General features: G+C 42.8%; 1 protein-coding gene across 1 annotated transcript in view; it reads right to left on the bottom strand.

Annotated features, from left to right (window-relative positions):
- FNDC1 (fibronectin type III domain containing 1) overlaps positions 1-18,688 on the bottom strand; it is a 205,760-nt gene that overhangs the window by 128,153 nt on the left and 58,919 nt on the right. The window contains exons 2-3 of the mRNA XM_088474480.1: positions 6,250-6,441; positions 1,761-1,859 (exon numbers count right to left, since the gene is read on the bottom strand). Coding sequence (XP_088330606.1) covers positions 1,761-1,859; positions 6,250-6,441 — 291 coding nt within the window. The remainder of the gene's footprint in view (positions 1-1,760; positions 1,860-6,249; positions 6,442-18,688) is intronic.

Below are 18,688 nucleotides of genomic sequence, written 5' to 3'. Positions count from 1 at the left end.
TGCACTTGATGGCTCCCAGTAATAGAATAATAGGCACTAAAGCCAATTCCAGAGCAGACAGCTGCTAACCTAATATGCATGTTCTGCCGATGACATCAAACACAACATCTTAAAACAATCTACATCTGCAGTAAAAAGTAGAATACTTAAAAATGCATATAAAGTGGAATATGATGAAAGAACATTTTTTGTCATTGATTGTCATGCAACATATTTATACAATGGAGTTTTAATGAGCACATGGGTGCAGATCAGATTCAGGTTGTAGACATCCAGAACTGTATATGCTCAGTTTCCTATCAGCTGCATATTCCGTGTTTCTCAGCCTTCTGTGATCCATTTACTAATAATACCATACACAAATAAAATTGTGGCTACATAATTATAGTATGTAACCACCGCATAATGATATCACATGGTAGCACGAGGAGAGTTTGAGTGTCATACAATCTCTATCACCACAGACTGTGGGGTGTATATTGGATGCAAGCCACTAATTGCCTTCTCTTTTATTTGTCATTTGTAGAAGCTGTTTTAGTGGTATTCAATCATAGAAAGATCAGAGTTCTGTAACGTACACTGGTGCACGTAGCACCTGCTTTCACTGACAGTTCAATAAGCCTCTTGAGGCTTAATTAGTCTGTATTTAATAATACAGAGTACGTTAACCAACCTGGTTTACATTATGTATTTATTTCAGATGAAAACACATAGTATAGCTCTTTTTATGTTTCATTAGATAGATGATTTTCAAAAAGTAAATCGGTTGTAAGAGTTAATTGAATTATAAAAGTGAAATTAAACAAATAGTGTTTCATACAATAGTAAAATGGTGTTACAGTAAATGTAACAGTCAGAAATATACAGTACTTTGAGCTACATGCCACGTGTCTGAACTGTTTGAGAACTAGACAATGCACTGGGCCTTTATTCTCTGTTTTATTTTTCAGTACTTTGTATTTGTTGGGCTATCACATTTTTTGAGTTTTGTAATTTCTTTGTTTTTACCACATAGGCTAAATTTTAAGAATGTACTATTTAAGACTGTACTTTGCTTGTAAAGATATATAATGTCTGCATTGCAGGCTCACAGAGGGGCATATTTACTAATTATTCACATTCCGGAGATTTGTAAATATGAAACCTTTGCAGCCCCCATAGAAACCTATTGGGGCTATGGCTGCGGTCAAAAATGGAGGGACCGCAGCAGATGCTTTTGGGGAATCATTAATATTTGTGGGTACCCCCAAAAACAGGTGTTTTTTTTTTTTTGGGGGGGGGGGGATATGCCACAAATAGTATTTGATAAATAGGCCCCAGAGAGAGTTATCTTAACATGGGGTCTCCATGCCAGATTGCTCTATGCTGAATTTATATTTGCTTTGATTTAATTAAAGGAATCTCAGATTGTGCAATGTCCTAAAAATCTTCTCAAGTGCCTAATTTCCACTATACAGTAGATAAGGAAACATGGTTATGTTTTAAGGGTTCTAACTTCACAATTGTCTCAACAAGTACACCTGAAAGTAATAATTGGAAAAGATCATATAGGCACACCAATTTCCCCCAGGTTTATTATCACATGTATTGGGTATCAAATTCAGCTGAAACAGACCTGGTATGATTGTTACAGGAAAATAAAGAACATCTTTCCATCACATGTCTATCTGATCTTTTTCTAGACATTCTCAACACTTACGTATTTTAACTCAGAATGGTGCTACTGTTTGGCTAGTTATCAAAGTAAGCAAACTTCATACCTGGAATTTTAAGCTTTGTAACAGCTGCCCGATACACTGGCTGGCTTTTGCCTTGGTGATTCATCGAATGCAGAGAGACCACATGTACAGACTCAGATGCTGCTAGGAAAAAATAAAAGAACTTTAAAGGCATTATTATAGCTGGTACCAAGACCAATAACAGTAACTGTGGTACCAGAATTAACCTTCATAATATTTCATTGCAATAGTGGCTGAAACCTTGAATGTTTTATCGCTTGGCAATTAGATGTTGCACAACAACAATTTACAACCAAATTGCTCAGCATCTGCCTTTAGTAAGTTATCTCATACGATCTATTTTATGCTGTTTCTCTTCGCTACATAAAAATCTATTGGTGCCAAAGCTACAAGCATTATAAATCAATATATCAGTACCTCTGCAAAGTAATTGCTCAGTGTATCCAGTAAATCCAAACAAGAGCCAGATGTTTATGGCTACCTAAAAACTAACCTACACTATTTTGTAATATGTTTTTTTGTTGTTGTTTATTATTGCTTCAGCTGCAGAGATCTAAAAGCATTTCATAGATTAACCTGTTCATCTTTACGGCTTCCCTTGACATATACACTCAGTGGCCACTTTATTACATACACCATGCGAGCATTAGGTAGCTCGCCCTTTGGTCTCAGAACAGCCTGTATTCTTTGTAGCATTGATTTAACAAGGTGCTGAAAACATTCCTTAGAGATTCTGGCCCATGCTGTCATGATAGTATCACAAAGCTACACATGCTGCAGATCTCCAGTTGAACCACGTATCCAAAGTGCTGTATTGGACTGAGATCTAGTAGCTGTGGAGGCCATTGGAGTGCATTGAAATTATTGTCAAGTTCCTGGGAACCAGCTTCAGATGAAGTGTGAGCTAGGGCATGGCATGTTATTCTGCTGGAAGTAGCCATAAGAAAATGGGTAAACTGTGGCTATAAAGGGATGCACATGATCAGTAACCATTTAAATTATGCTAAATTGGTATTAACAAGGGGCCTAATGTGCACCAAAAACATTCACTTTACCATGACACTACTACCCTCCGCCTCAGGGGCATTGGAACAAGATCCACAGGTGGAGTAATTATTTCACTTGTGATTCTGTTAGGAGACCTGGAAAATATGAACTGTTTGGGGTCCTGAGGACCGAGTTTGAGAACCTGTGTTTTAACTTAAAGACCTTTTAACTTATTTCTCCTCCGTGCGTGCAGGGGCCATGCAGCCTATTGTAAAACACAGCCCCTGACCATCCGCGGCCACTGCACCTTTCTAATTTTTTGGGGGGGGGTGAGCCACCCCCTTGCCCCCCCCCCACTCTAACGCCCATGCCTAGCATGAACCTTTAATACAAGGCAGTATGGATCTATGGTTCATGCTTGTGACATGAAATACCGATGGAGGACATGCCGGCTGTCAGTACTCTGACAGCGGCATCCCGATGGTTCAAATACTGACAGGGGAACAGTATGTAATGTTCCCCTGTCCTATTTACCCCTAACCCTCTCTTTTTGTACCCTAACCATAACCCTCCCTACCCCGCACCCAAACCCTCCCGATAAGTGCCTAAACCTAACCCTCCCCCCTTAGTGCCTAACCCTCCCCCCTTAGTGCCTAACTGTAACCTCACCCCGGTGGTGCCTGAGACTTACTTCCCCTCTGTCAGGAGCCTAACCCTAACCTCTCCCCTCCCGCAGCCTTAACCCTAAGTCCCCTGGGGTGCCTAAACCTAACCCTCTTCCCCCCCACAGCTGATACTTATCTTGCCCCGGTCTCCTTACGATCGGGATGCCAGCTGCCAGGATTTCGGCGTTGGCATCCCCAGTCATGTGGGGATTCCAGTACCGGTGTTCTCTCGGTGATCGAGATTCCGGCGCCGGGATTTCGGCAGCCGGCATCCTGATTGTCTGGATATTAACTAAACCCCGTTTTTCCAGTCTTCAACTGTCCAATTCTGTGGAGCCAGTGCCGACTGTAGCCTAAGTTTCTTGTTCTTAGCTGACAGGAGTGGAACCCAGGGTGGTCTGCTGCTATGACCATCTGCTACAAAGTTGTTTAGAAATGCTCTTCTGCATGTCACAGTTGTAACACATGACTATTTCAGTTACTACAGCCTTCCTGCCAACTTCAACCAGTCTGCCCATTCTCTATTATTAATTAGGCCTTTACGCCCACATAAATGCCAATCACTGTATGTCTTTTGTTTTGAGCACCATTCTCTGTAAACCACAGAGTTGTGAGTGTGAAAATTCTAGAAAATTTTAGAACAGCAGTTTCTGAGCTACTTAAACCACCACGCCTGTCACCAACAATCAATCCAGGGTCACTTAGGTCACATATCTCATCCATTCTGATGACAACTGAGCCTCTTCACCATTTTGCCATTCATTTATTGAGTTGCTGCCACATGATTGGCTGATTAGATTTGAATTACGAGCAGTGTACCTAATAGAGTGGCCATTGAGTATATAACTGGAGCTCTGCCCATTGTTAGACCTGTGTATTCAGGGCCAACAGTAAATCCAATTATTAAGTCCAACTAGAGGGTCATAATGTACCTCATGAATTTATGCATAGTAATCTACAGTTTTGACATATATGTTAAATGTTTGTATTATATCAGCAATAAAATCACATGTTAATGATTTCCTTGTATCAGACATACCATAGTAGTCCAGGGAGGACTGGGCATTCTGTTAACTTCAGTGACCATATCAAGTCTGATTGCTATACATAATGGTATCATAAAATTGTGAAAAAGTCTTTGCACAATATGGAACATCTGCCCTATATTTTGGCAAAATATGTACAAGTATTACTTAACTGTAACAGTACCATGCATTGGGTTTGGAGCCTTCTATTCTGTCTGGCAAGAGCTGAACCCTATTAACACTCTTACTTATCTTGCATGCATCAAGATAGACCTAACTTATGCTGTAGTGTACAGGTGGTGGTGCATATACTGGGGATTATTCTGAGTCGCACACATCTCTGTTCGTGCTCGCAAATGGCGAGATTTTGCATACAGTGCATGAGCCAAAGTGAATTTACACATCTTTGCGTATGTCTGTCCTATTTTAAGTTGGACGGAACCGTATCTGTCTTTCCATGAAATAGGGCATGGACTGGGAGGTGACAACACTTGTGGGAGTGTAGAGGGCATTTTTCAAAAGCTCTGTGGGATTGTTGTATATGGGAAGGGAAGCCTGTTCATGACTTATCTCTTGTACTTAGTATGAAGCTGGTGCACGTGCCAGTACTAATGATGATGGCTGCGGTGACCGGCATAAAATAAATGGGCGGCACTTGCACAAACCCCCACATTAGCAGAATGGATAATTGCATTAGTATAAAGTAGTAAATTGGCTTCCGTGGCTGTCCACAACTACAGCCACTTTCCGTGCCACTTAGAATCAGCCCCTCTAGATCAACTGTAAATTGCAGCGTTAAATGTAATACATTTGTGTGCTTCATACAAAAGAATGCAGTACAGTATTTTAACCCATGTAAACAAAAAATAAATAATTTGCTTGTGCAGCCATTGCATTGCAAGATGGCTTTCTCAGGTTCAAATTCAGACCCATACAGTAGCTGGTTTTGCTCCTAACATGAAATAAGGTCTATATAGACTGTTCAAAGATAGGGTCATGGGGATTTTAAGTGCCAAGAAAGATTTACCACATGTAAATATTACATAGCTCACTACACTTAGCATTACATATGGTAGGCGAAAGCTGATTAGGCTTGAGAATAGGTAAGAATCCTAGCTTTTTTGCTGATTGGTTAGCATGACAGCTTTGTTGCTGGGTAGTTTAGTTTAATTAGGTGTCATCTGGTTTTAGTTTTGGCCAATGCTATGCTCGGTGGTGTGCTTTGAAATTTATGGTATATTAAGCGTGTTCCGGGTAGAAGATAGCCTCTTTTCCATTTGGAACCCACCATCCCGCCCAAAAGCCTTTGCCGCTTGTTTATTGTCCTAATCTTTTTTCTCCATTCAGGGGAGGCACAGCATTGGCGGGAGAACGCTGCATCTCAGTGGCTTTATTGTGGCACAAGAAAGCGTTGTGGGGGAGCTTGCCCTCTACTTACATGGCGAGTTTGTCCTCTCTGTGCGGGAGGACAGGAGCGTTTTCCCGTGCGGATCACTCGGTCTGTGCCCTTGTGGGAAGCGAGTCCTTCCCATCGTACGTGTGTCTATAGGGGGGACGTCTAAGTCATTCCGTGAGTGTTTCGGAGATAGAAGTCTAGAACTGAGTTTGCAGCGTCTCCTGGCCACCTCAGTTAGGTTGATCATTTAATTGTAAATAAAAGCTGTGACATTTTAGCCACACTGTAATGTGTCCGTGTCTTTATTTATTAGTTTAATTTAAATTTAAGTATTATAAGGTGTTTTGGAGTTAATTAAGCAATAAACCAATTGATCTCTTATTTTATTTTGACTGGGATATTCTGTTATTTTTCAGAGTAATTGCATTGTTACATACCGCGGAGTTTATTTTCATCGTTTGGAACAATGGGCCTCAGAGGAGCATAGTTAACTCTTCTTGCACTCTCTCCTGGATTGGATCGACTGCCCTGAAATCTACGTACAGTTCTCATTCCAGCTGACTGGGGAACATGCGACCTGTCAGAAGAGCGAGCTCGCATCCGAAATGTTCTGCTTGGGACCTTCTTTTCTTAAAAAATACAAGACAAACAGAAATTAAATTTGGATCAAACAGAATCAAGCATAATTCTTACATAACCTTTATTGTATGTGCATTTGGCCATGTTTACCCAATTAACAACGAACCTAAATACCAGAGGCATATTAGTATCAGAGTGATACAAATGAATAAGACACTGGTATTCATCATTACTTACAGGCCCGGCGAGATCCAGCATCATCCTCCTTGTTGGGGTGCATGACTGTTTAACCCGGCAGAGACCCGGAAGTGCCTGGAAGGCTTCTTGGAAGCCGGAAAAGCTGCTGCCGGGTCCTCTTTGCCATCTAAAGATGGTGAGTACGTTGCAGTGACTAACAGCGGTAATCTTGGATTACTGCTGTTTGTTAAATACAGAAAGGATTACATAACCCCTTTAGCAAGTGCTACAGGGGTTATGCATTGTTGTTAAATGGAGCCCTTAGTATCTCAAGCCAACTGTATGCTGTTCAATGCAAAATATCTATTTCTAAAATGTATATTGATATATTATAATTGTAACCATTTGTATAGGTTGTACAATAGCATTTTTACATTTGGATAACTTGCATCTTATAATGAATAAAAAAAATCAGCTTTTTCTTTATAATGATACATCTATGTGTGTAATATATTGCTCCTTAATTATATACAGTAAGGGGCGTATCTATAATGGGTGCAGGGTGTGCGGGGAACACGGGCCCCTGGGTCCAGGGGGGCCCTGCACCCATAATATTACTTACCTCTCCGAAGTCCCACGTCGGCGCAGGCATGCGGTGCTGTAAAATTACTGGAAAATGGCCGCGGTGGCCATTTTCCCATCGTATGCGCATGCGCAGGGAAAATGGCCGCCGCGGCCATTTTCCCGGTGACCTGTGCATACACTATAGACTCTGGGCACACTCTAGTGCCCAGAGTCTATAACTCTGGCGCTGGCCGCGCACAGCTCAGAGCGCTGCCGACCGCCGGGTGGAGAGGAGGGGGCCCATGTCGGAGACTGCTCATGGGCCCCCTCCTCTCTAGAAACGCCCCTGTAGACAGTATCAGCTTGCATTGAATTTAAATACATATAAGACTAGACAGGAGATTACTAAAGTGTGGTCTTCTTAAGCCTCAGCTTGTCATGAGATTGTGCAGTCTGTGGATTGTGTGAAGTAGAAACATACAAATGAGCTGTATATAGAGTAAAGCCATTGGCCAAACCACCATTTATAACGTAGAAAAAAATTATTCTGATATGCGCGATAGGTCAAACTGCACACTGTGGGACTGACGCCCTGATTCAGCAAGGATCGCTATTCTCCTAATATGCATTCAACGCAGTTGCTAATATCAGCGGCGATATGCAAATTATTGCATTTGCATTGCGATCGCAGCCTAACCTAAAGGCCGCCCACTTCCCCATACTCACATCTGTACACTTTGGCAACATAGCAAAATAGTCGGTAACATCGGACCCATATGCACAGTTAAGGCAGGTCAGACCTCACTGAGGAATTGCTAACTTCAGCGCATGCTATGAGGCCTCGGGCTGCGCATAGTATTGCAGTGGCTAATTTATGCACGCCCCTGTAACACCATTGACACACACTGGCGCGCCTGCATTTGCCCGGCCATCCCCCCTGTTACCACCCACAAACGGCACTTCCTGTCAATCACTCTGTGATGGGTATGCGTCGCCACTGCGGTCACAGTTCTGATCGCAGCGACTGGTTCGCAAACGCGCACTGCGATGTATACACATGCATAGTGCAAAGCAATCGGCCGATTGTATGTGCATTAGCAACTGCGATCCGAGCTGAATACGGCCCTGAGTCTGTGTTGGGAAAACAGCTAAAAAAAGCAAGTAACTTTGTATCTGGAACAAACCTTGTGGCAATGCACTGGGTGCAAAAACATTTCTTTTTATATTTCTTTTTGCATGCAGGGTAAATACTGCCCGCTTTCACGTGTAGTCGACAAATGCTGGACAGCTTCATTTTTTTGGAAGCATCCTTCTCAAATCTAAATCTCTCTGTACCTTTTAAATCTGCCCCACCAGCAGTGCAGAATGGTTTTACCAAGGTGCAAAATGACTTGCTCTTTTTTACTTTGCTCCCAAGTAAGAATCTGCCCCTATGTGAGCTATCTTGGCAAATAAATAAAGCTGAAAAAATTGTCCTTGGCATAGTGTAACAGCACAACTTACTCAGATTCAGACCGTCCTTTATGCTGGGCTGGGAACAAGCATACTTGCCTACTTTTGAAAACTAGTTTCAGGGAAAATATAGTTGGTAGCAGAATGCATTGAGGAGGCGTGTCATGCTCCACCCAAAGGGCGTGTCTAGTCCCACCTATGGGCGTATCTATGCTTAAATGCTGTTTGTGAGATATTTCTATATAACCTTAGTAAGTAACAATATATTTTGGGACATTTTGCAAGTGCATATACTATAATTTCTGCCTACAATACTCGATTTCTTGTTCGCATCTTGTAATATTTATTTTCCTTTCACTCAGCACAATATACATGATAAATGTGATGTCTATGCAATAAATTCCTAATGCAATTTGACCTTGTGTGAATTCAACCCAATGGGGCATATTCAATTGGGCGCAAGGTTTAGCGAGGTAAAAAATCTTGCCTCCCTCTCTCCCAATTTTGGAATACCGTGAGTATGCGCGCTCCCAATACCCCCGGTATCCAATAAAAAAAAGTGTTTTTGTTTTTTTTTCTTGCGCCGCAGGGTTTTCAGAGCTGAAAACCCTGCGGCACAAGAAAAAAAAGAAATCTTCACTTACCTGGCCAGGGGTCTCCAGTGGTCTCTGCGGCTGCCGGTGGCTCCTCTCCATCTTCTCACTGGAGAGGGGGCTGCTGGGAGCCCTGGGGGCTGCTGGTAGGCTCCAAGGGCTGGTGGGAGGGGCAAGGGCTGCTGGGAGATGTAGTTCTCACAGCGCCCATTCCGGGGGGGCACATAGACACTGGGGGCCACACACATCGGGGGTCACACACACACAACACTCATACACACACACACACACACTTACTCATACACACTTACAAACACTAACAAACTCTCACACACACTGACATACTCACCCTGCTGCAGAAGACCCGGCTTCAGACGATGGATGAAGAATATGCCGAAGACAGTGCTGCCGAAGGTAATTAATTAAGGGCTAATTAAGCAAATTGGAAACTTCCAATTGCATAATTAGTCCTCAGGGGGGACTAATTTGGGGAAAAATTACACTTGCTCTGGAGGAGCGAGAAAAAAAAAACTCCCGGGGCACAAGAAAGAATAAAACACGCACCTAATTGAATAGCAAAAATCCCGCACCTACAGGTAAAACCTCGCAGGAGCGAGATTTTTTCTATTCACCCACCCAATTGAATATGCCCCTAAGCCTATGTTTCTTGCCGAGTTGACTGTGAATATGTTGCTATGAAAAATTGTGTTTGGGATCCTGATAGTTTTTAAACAGGCTGTTTTTAGTTCACCATAAATTGCTGTATTAACCAGCTGCATAAAATATACTTATATTTAGATCAAGCTTATCGAGGTAGCCATTATTTTGATATTCTATTTAAGATATTTTGAACTACTTTTTAACTTATATTTTGCCTTTCATTTTGTTACCACATATTTATTATCTTTATTATTATTATTGTTATTTATTAACAGTTACTTATATAGCGCAGCATATTCTGTTCACTCTCCAATTGGAACCATATGATAAGAAATTACAGAAATACTTTAATGATCAGCTCTTGGTAAAAAACAGATTTTAAAACTTTTCCCGTATTGTCCTTTTTGTGTGGTTAATTAAAGATTACTAATAAATAATTATTACTGTCAGCCACAGCTCAACTAGCATTAGCAGCCAATGCTGAGATAAGAAGACACCGATCACAGGGGTCAGGCAAGCTGTATTCTCTACAGCCGGAGGACCAACAAGGAGTTGGTGAGAGTCGTCAGCAGAGGCTGCAGAGCCCAGACAGCAGTCATAGTGACTGCAGCAAATCACTGCCCCCCCCCATTCCCCCCCACTCACCCTTCCCTCCCAGATGCAATGAAGGAGTCCAAAGAATCAAGGGGTCTTTATCTGGAATTTGGGGCAGCAGGATATTAGAGCTTGAAACTGGACTCTCAGTACATACTTGCACTTGTAGTGCCACAAGTGTACTCTACAAGAGATACCCCTTTTATAATAATATTGGCTAGTCTACAAGCAAATAATACATGCCTCAAAACCTAAAATAATAAACAAATGATACCACCACCAACCCTAGATTAATAAAATAGAGCGGAATAAAAGACTTGGGGGTCTATTTACTAAGCAGTGTTAGGAGACAGAGTGAAAAGTGACAAGAAAGTGATAAGGGGCCAGCCAATCAGCTCCCTACTGTCATTTCCCAGGCTGTGTTTGAAAAATGACAGTTGGGAGCTGATTGGCTGGCACCTTATCACTTTTCACTCTGTCTCTAACACTTCTTAGTAAATAGACCCCTTGAACTGTATAAAAGACTACTCATGATTTGCTGCCCAGCTACTAGATAGCCTGATCACTTAAGTTTAACTTGTTGTGCGTTGGGTGCTCATTGGGAACAGCTAGGATTGGGGGCACACTTTAGTTTACTTGTAGACAACTTGTGTTCATATGAACAATAGTGAAAAGTCATAGGCTATCAGTGCAATTGCATACTGGTACTTGTAGTGCCAGAAGTTCATGCACTATATAGACAATCTATCCACTGGCCCTGGAGTACCAGGAACAGTTCAGCACTACTCTGCATTGGGCTGATATTTTCTAGGTGCTAGGACCCGATCATTTTACCACACGCTTTGACCTAAGCTGCATGCAATGTGGGAAGTCTGCAAACTACAACACATCAGATACAGCTTGAGTTTTCATTCTGTAACCTGCATCTAATATGTGGCAAACTGTATAAAAAAGCTGCTGCTTAATAAATCTGCCCCTAGATGTTATCATGTGAGAAGTTTTCTCCCTTATCAAGGGCAATAATGACCATAGTGCAGAGGTTCCCAAACTCGGTCCTCAAGGCACCCTAACAGTCCATGTTTTAAGGGTAACCATGCTTGGGCACCGGTGACTTAATTAGTACCTCAGTCTTTTTATTTAATTATCTGTGCTCAACCATGGATATCATTAAAACCTGGACCATTAGGGTGCCTTGAGGATTGAGTTTGGGAACTTCTGCCATAGTGGCCAGTACTTCCATACAGGTTTTCTGGTCAGGTTAGGAAAGGACATCAACTCTATGCTACTAGCTTTAAATAATAAGACGATTACCCAGTTCCAAGATCCTCACGATAGTTGTCAGCTCAGCATTTTAAAATGAAGCCACAAGCTGGATATGCCTAACACATAATATTGTCTGCCAATATGAAAAATGAATGTTTTCTTTGCTAGCTCAGCAGAAATGAAAATACCACATTCATAATACTTTTGAGGCGGGTCTATCCCTCAAACATCTGAAATTAATACAAAGGAATAGCTGAATTATTTCCTTTGTCTATGTTTATTCTACTATTTCTTAGTAAGATGAGACCAATATGAAAGCAGAACGCTACCAACCACACTTATATAATATATGAGAGTCTTAACATGTCTCATTGCTCAGCACAGTCTGAACCATGAGGTACATTCCTTCACAGGTGGTTAAACCTAGTTTATATGGTTGGCTGGATAAAATTCATACAGCCTGTTATTTTTAACATTTTAAGATGCAGTTCAGGTGAAAAAGCGACATGATTTATGAGAATAGAATACATGTCCAAGATTTTCCAGAAAGACCCCACATAAAATGTGTTTTTGACTGAATTTATTTTACATTTTGTTGAACAGAAATGTAAAATGCAGGAATGGTATAGGGCAGGGCCGCAACTAGGGGGGGGCTGGAGGTGCACGTGCACCGGGTGAGCCGCTGTACCCAGTGCCAGTGACCTCCAGCCCGGCGCTGCAGAGAGGCTCCAAGCCGGGCGCCCGCTGGTAATATTTAATACCAGCGGGCGCCCTGCTCCTTCTCTGCAGCGACGCGGTGTAGCCGGAGCCGGAGGCTGAAGTTCTCTCCCGAACTCCAGCTTCCGGCTCTCCCGACGGGCACTATGGGAGAGACATCATGACATCTCCCCCATAGTTCCGAGGAGCAGCCAGCGGACCGGATGCGCCGCTGGATGCAGGAGCAGGGTTCAAGGTAAGTATTTTTTTTTTTAATAAGCTGCACTACAGGGACATTATTATGGGGACAGGGGCATTACTATGGGGGCATGGGCAATAATGGGCATTACTAATGGGGCATGAGCACTACAGGGGCATTACTATTAAGACATGGGCACTACAGAGACATTACCACAGGGGCATTACTGTGGCGGCATGAGCACTACAGGGACATTACTGTAAGGGCACTACAGGGATATTACTATGAGGGCATGGGCACTACAGGGGCATTACTGTGGGGGCATGGGCACTACAAGGACATTACTGTAAGGGCACTACAGGGATATTACTATGGGGGCATGGGCACTACAGGGGCATTACTATGAGAGCATGGACAATACAGGGGCATTACTATGAAAGCATGGGCACTACAGGGGCATTACCACAAGGGCATTAATATGCGAGCATGGGCACTACAGGGGCATTACTATGGGGGTATTAACATATGGGCATTACAATATGGGCACTACTACAGGGGTATTGCTATGGGGGCATTATCATATGGGCACTACTACAGGGACATTACTATATGGGCACTACTACAGGGACATTACCTCAGGGGGCATTACTATAGGGGCACTGCTGCAGAGGGAATTACCAGGGGGGGCGCCAAATTACTGTCTTGCCCCTGGTGACAAAAATCCTAGTTTCGGCCCTGTATAGGGGCAAAGAAATGAAAATACAGAACTTATCACATATTACTTTCAAGGTTAGAGAGTGAAGTAAATATTTTTTAACAAAATAGAAATGGGGGACTAAGGGATTTGGTGGGAGGGGAGATACAACCGTAACTCACACAGGTAGGACATTTAGCATTGGCTATTGGAGTGTAGATAAATAAATAAAACTTGGCTCATTAGACAGATACATTTTCTGCAAACTGTCACACCTGCCTGGTGGTGCAACTTAAGCTGGGTACACACTACATGATATTTTTAACGACTTGGCCGATTCCGACACATCTGACAACAAATAGTTAAAAAATGTGCAGTGTGTATGCACTGCATTGTGTAGTGCGTGGTCCCGTGGGGTCGTCAGCCTCCACCGCCTGATCTTACGTGCAGCATGTAAGATCAGGCGATGCGGCTGAAGATCCCATGCAGCTATATCCCTGCAGTACAGAAGTTTTTATTGCTGCAAATTTGGAATTACTGGGTCTAAAATCCAATAATTAATAAATAGGCTCCATAGTCTGCAATTTCAGTCTTGACACACAATTGGATCCAGCGTCCCTCCAAATGCACTCTATGTAATTGTCAGATTTCACCAAACTCCCATGAGCCTCCATCTAGAGCCTAAGAAAGGATTTTTATTGCTCTTTATATATTACTTTATGTAAGCATATTAACTAATGGTGGCCATACACGGTGAGATTCAAAAGTTGGTAAGATGAGTTGTACGATTTCCCTTGAAATTATTCCCTTAAGATCCTGGACGATTTGTTTTGAAAATGCGACGATTTCACATAAGATTTCACATAAGACTTCACATAAGATTGCAAATCATACACGATAGGTTGAGGTCTCTCTGCAAAACCATCCGATCTGCGATCCAACTAGATGACGGCGGGGACGCGGATCGGGGTCGCCGAAAACTCAAAATACATCTATTTTCATAAGATTGGTCTGTCCAACCTGTAAAAACTGCCCAAATCGTGTGATCCATCGTTCCGTGTATGGCCAGAATTAGGCAGGTGTGCCACAGGTTAGTGGACCAGTACCAAATGAAACAATTTATTGTCAATGTGATAGGCAATACCAGTGCTGGTGGCTGCTAATTATAAAGCATGTGGACAAACACAAGAACAACCCTGTCCACCACAATACAACTTAACCTAAAGATGACAGGTAAGCACAGTTTAATCATTTTTTCTGAATTTCTCAATAAGATACATTTGGCCTAGGAGTGCTGTGAAAAAAATGCTGATACTCTAAGGCACCGTCAGAAAATTTGGGAACCACTGACCTAAGGGCTTTATTCCCATGAAATATACTATTTTGTATTTTCTGATCTCTTTGCGAACATTAGTATTATGGTCATGGGAATAACTACCATAGGTGCAAGGAGTGCAGCTGCTATGGGGCCCAGAGCTAAGGGGGGCCCATCTTCCTTGTCAAAGTTACATAGGGGCCTTTACAAACTTTTGCTATGGGGCCTTCATATAACTAGTTACGCCCCTGATTACAGTATTACACTATTTTGATCTTTTTGTTCATTCATGTGCTGAAAATCAAAGACTTAGGACTCTATTTACTACAATCCGCATATTGAATGCGGATTGTAGTGTGATATTACCGAGTGAATTCGCATTGCGAATTCAGGCAATATCACAGGGATTTACTATAAATCCCTTGCAGGGACAGAGCTTGCGATAAAGCTCTGTCCCTGCGGATCCCATCCGCACTCTAGTCGCGGTATTTTCTGAAAAAATACCGCGACTAAGAGCCCGCGCATGCGCCGACCGACCACCGCTACTATCCCCCCACCGACACTAAGCCCCGCCCCCCGGTGCTAAGTCCCGCCCCCCGCGATCGCGGACCCCCGCGACCCCCCCTCCACCCCCCCGCGACCCCCCCTCCCTTCATTACACTTACCTGCATCCTCCTGGCCTCCGGTGATCTTCTCCGGGCTTCCCGATCAGGTGATCTCCCATACTGCACTGGGACCCGATCACCTGATGACCGGGCCCGAGTGCACTATGGGAGACCAGCTGACCGGAGAGGAGCCATCACCGGAGGCCCGATCACCGGTCCCTGGATTCAGGTAAGTAAAAAAAAAAATGTTTAATTTTTTTTTTGTTTTTTTACAGCAATCAGCTTGCGGTCTGCTTAGACCACATAGCTGATTACTGGTACTGGCTCCCGCCTCTGCTCTCCCCGTTAGATCGCATTTCCCATAATTGTAAAGGGAAATGTGATCCGACCATAATTACTAAAACTAAATTGTAAAAAAATACCGGGGGAAGCCCTGTGATAATAACGCCACCTGGAGGTGGCGTTATCCAGGGTCTCCCCCGGTTACCGGGCTCCCACTCTGCTCTAACGGGGAGAGCAGAGGCGGGAGCCAGTACCAGTAATCAGCTATGTGGTCTAAATAGACCGCAAGCTGATTGCTGTAAAAAAAAGAAAAAAAAAAATTAAACATTTTTTTTTTACTTACCTGAATCCAGGGACCGGTGATCGGGCCTCCGGTGATGGCTCCTCTCCGGTCAGCTGGTCTCCCACAGTGCACTGCTGCCCGGTCATCAGGTGATCGGGCCCCAGTGCAGTATGGGAGATCATTTGATCGGGAAGCACGGAGAAGATCACCGGAGGCCTGGAGGATGCAGGTAACTGTAGTGAAGGGAGGGGGGAGGGGGGGTCGCGGGGGTCCACGAGTGCAGGGGCGGGGCTTAGTGCCGGTGGGGGGGCAGCAGCGACGGTGGGTCGGCGCATGCGCGGGCTCTTAGTCGCTGTATTTTTTCCAAAAATACCACGACTAGAGTGCGGATGGGATCCGCAGGGACAGAGCTTGTGATATTGCCTGAATTCGCAATGCGAATTCACTCAGTAATATCACACTACAATCCGCATTCAATATGCGGATTGTAGTAAATAGAGCCCTTAAAGTGGGAGAATTTAGAACCAGCACTGGAAGAAATAATTAGATAGAATTATATAACAAACCTACCTTATGGAAGGGTATATGTATGGATTCCAGCAATTCTGATAATATATTTGGTTGTTGCTGCACCGTGGAATAAATACTATGTATTGTCAGTAGGGTTGATGTGCTATAAAGATTGGTCCAACAGAAGAAAACTTCTTTTTGTTACATTCATGTTTTAAAACTTAATTTTTAATATTTCATAATAATTAAAATTACAGCTGTGTTCATGCGAAATGCTACGTTACAGTGTTAGTGGCTGTGACACTGTAATGTAGCATTTTGCATGCAGATACAGCCGCAGTCGGGCACAGAATATAGGCATGCTGCATATCAGTTTAATCAGCAGAAGCTGTTTGTGTGTCCTATTCGCATCACTTTGCGAATAAGACACATTTGAAGTTTAAAAGTCACAGAAAAAGACAATTGGTGCTACTGAATCACGCCACGTCATGGCACAACCAGAAATAAGATCTATGTGGACACATCTGTATAAAGAGAACACAAACAATATCAATTTATACCAAAAAAATATAGTTATATGATATAATATGGATTATCCCTATGTCAGAGGTTCCCAAGGCACCCCAACAGTTCAGGTATTAGAAATATCCATGGTTGAGCACAGGTGATTAAATCAAATTGATTAAGGCACTAATTAAGGGATCTATTTACTAAGCTTTGGATGGAGATAAAGTGAATGGGAAAAAGTATCAGCCTATCAGCTCCTAACGGCCATGTCACGGGCTGTGTTTGAAAAAGTTAGATGCTGGTTGGCTGGTACTTTATCCCTGTTCACTTTATCCCATATCCAAGGCTTAGTAAATAGACCCTTAAGTCACCTGTGGTCAGACATAGGTATCCTTAAAACCTGGACTGTTAGAGTGCCTTGATGACTGAGTTTGGGAACCTCTGCCTTATGTGTAAATGGCTTTTTAGAAGGATATCATGGTAAATGAAAGTGTCAACTTATTACAAATGTAAAATATAAATTGCTAATAATCAGATATCTATATTACAAAAATAAGTGAAATATCTCAACAACCAACATGAATTATTACCAAGGCACCTTATTTACCATCAAATAGTTAGTGCTTATATAATAAGTAATTGTCGTTATTGTAGCAGATGGTTTCGTGTTAAGTAAAGAGAGCCTCTGTCTGGTGCCTGGTTATGTGATGCAGCCAGTTATATATCACGGTTGGTATATGCACCTTTAGGGGTTTGTGTATCAAGCAATGAAAAGCGTGGAGAAGTGGACCAGTGAAGAAGTTGGCCATAGCAACCAATCAGCTTTGAAGTAGTATTTATCGAGTACAATCTATAACATAATAGGTATGAGCTGATTGGTTGCTATGGGCAACTTCTCCACTGGTCCACTTCACCACACTTTTCACTGCTTCATACATAAACCCCTTAGTTTTTAATACTAATATTTCGGTAGCGATTCCTGACTGTGCCTCCATCACCCAGGAATATTTTGTAAGTGCTTGCTTTCTCTGGTTGGTGCAAAACTAAAAAGACTCAAGCCCCAAGACTCATGATTGATCGCATTCATCAGTTTCCTAAACCTAGAGCCGGGGACAGCAACTATCACAGACACCCTGATAAAAGTTCACTTTTATCACGTTAAGGAAAACATTCTGAAAATTCCGGAAAGACTGAGGGCACAGACACTCTGGAAGATTTTTACCGGACTTATCAGCAGTTAAGGGGGGGAGGGCCAGCACTAATGTGCAGAGAATATCCCACAGGGAGTGCACTGCCCAATGTATTGTGTCTACAGTGTATGGTACTTCAGGAGTGAGTACCCAGATGATATTGTGTATCAGCGGTCTGTACTAGGAACAGTGTGATGCTCCCCCCTGCATAATCTATGCAATACAATTTTGTGGTGAAATCAAGATTACGGAACAACCATGCATTAGATCTGTATTAAACAATGGAGCTCTGTATCATGAGATGTAGATGGCTATGGTAGGCTCTTCAATTCCGATACTCTAATATTGATGTCCTTAGGATACAAATTGCTGGCAGAATGGGATACAGGTTGTGTCTTCCATATCCAAATATTCCTAAATATGGAATTTTTTAGCATGACTGAGGTAGTTAAACCTTTGCTTTTTGATGGTTCAATGTACACAAACGTTGTTTAAGGCACAAAATTATTATAAAGGCATCGGGGGCTTTTTTTGGGAGTGTACTAGCCAGCATCTGCGATCGCACATGCAGAGAACAAAGCTCCAGCATTGCAATTACCTCGTCCATTCTGTGTGACCATAGACTCACTCAAGGAGTTGATGTTTTGAGGATCTGTTTCCAATGCTGTGTTTGTGTACGCAGTTGCAGACAGCTACGAGGGCTCAGGTGGGCA

The sequence above is a fragment of the Taudactylus pleione genome, unplaced genomic scaffold (genome assembly GCF_031769625.1).
Source record: "Taudactylus pleione unplaced genomic scaffold, aTauple2 ptg000154l, whole genome shotgun sequence".
Classification (NCBI taxonomy): domain Eukaryota; kingdom Metazoa; phylum Chordata; class Amphibia; order Anura; family Myobatrachidae; genus Taudactylus; species Taudactylus pleione.
The sequence above is the reverse complement of the archived record's forward strand: the minus strand, read 5'-3'. Positions and strand labels throughout refer to the sequence as shown.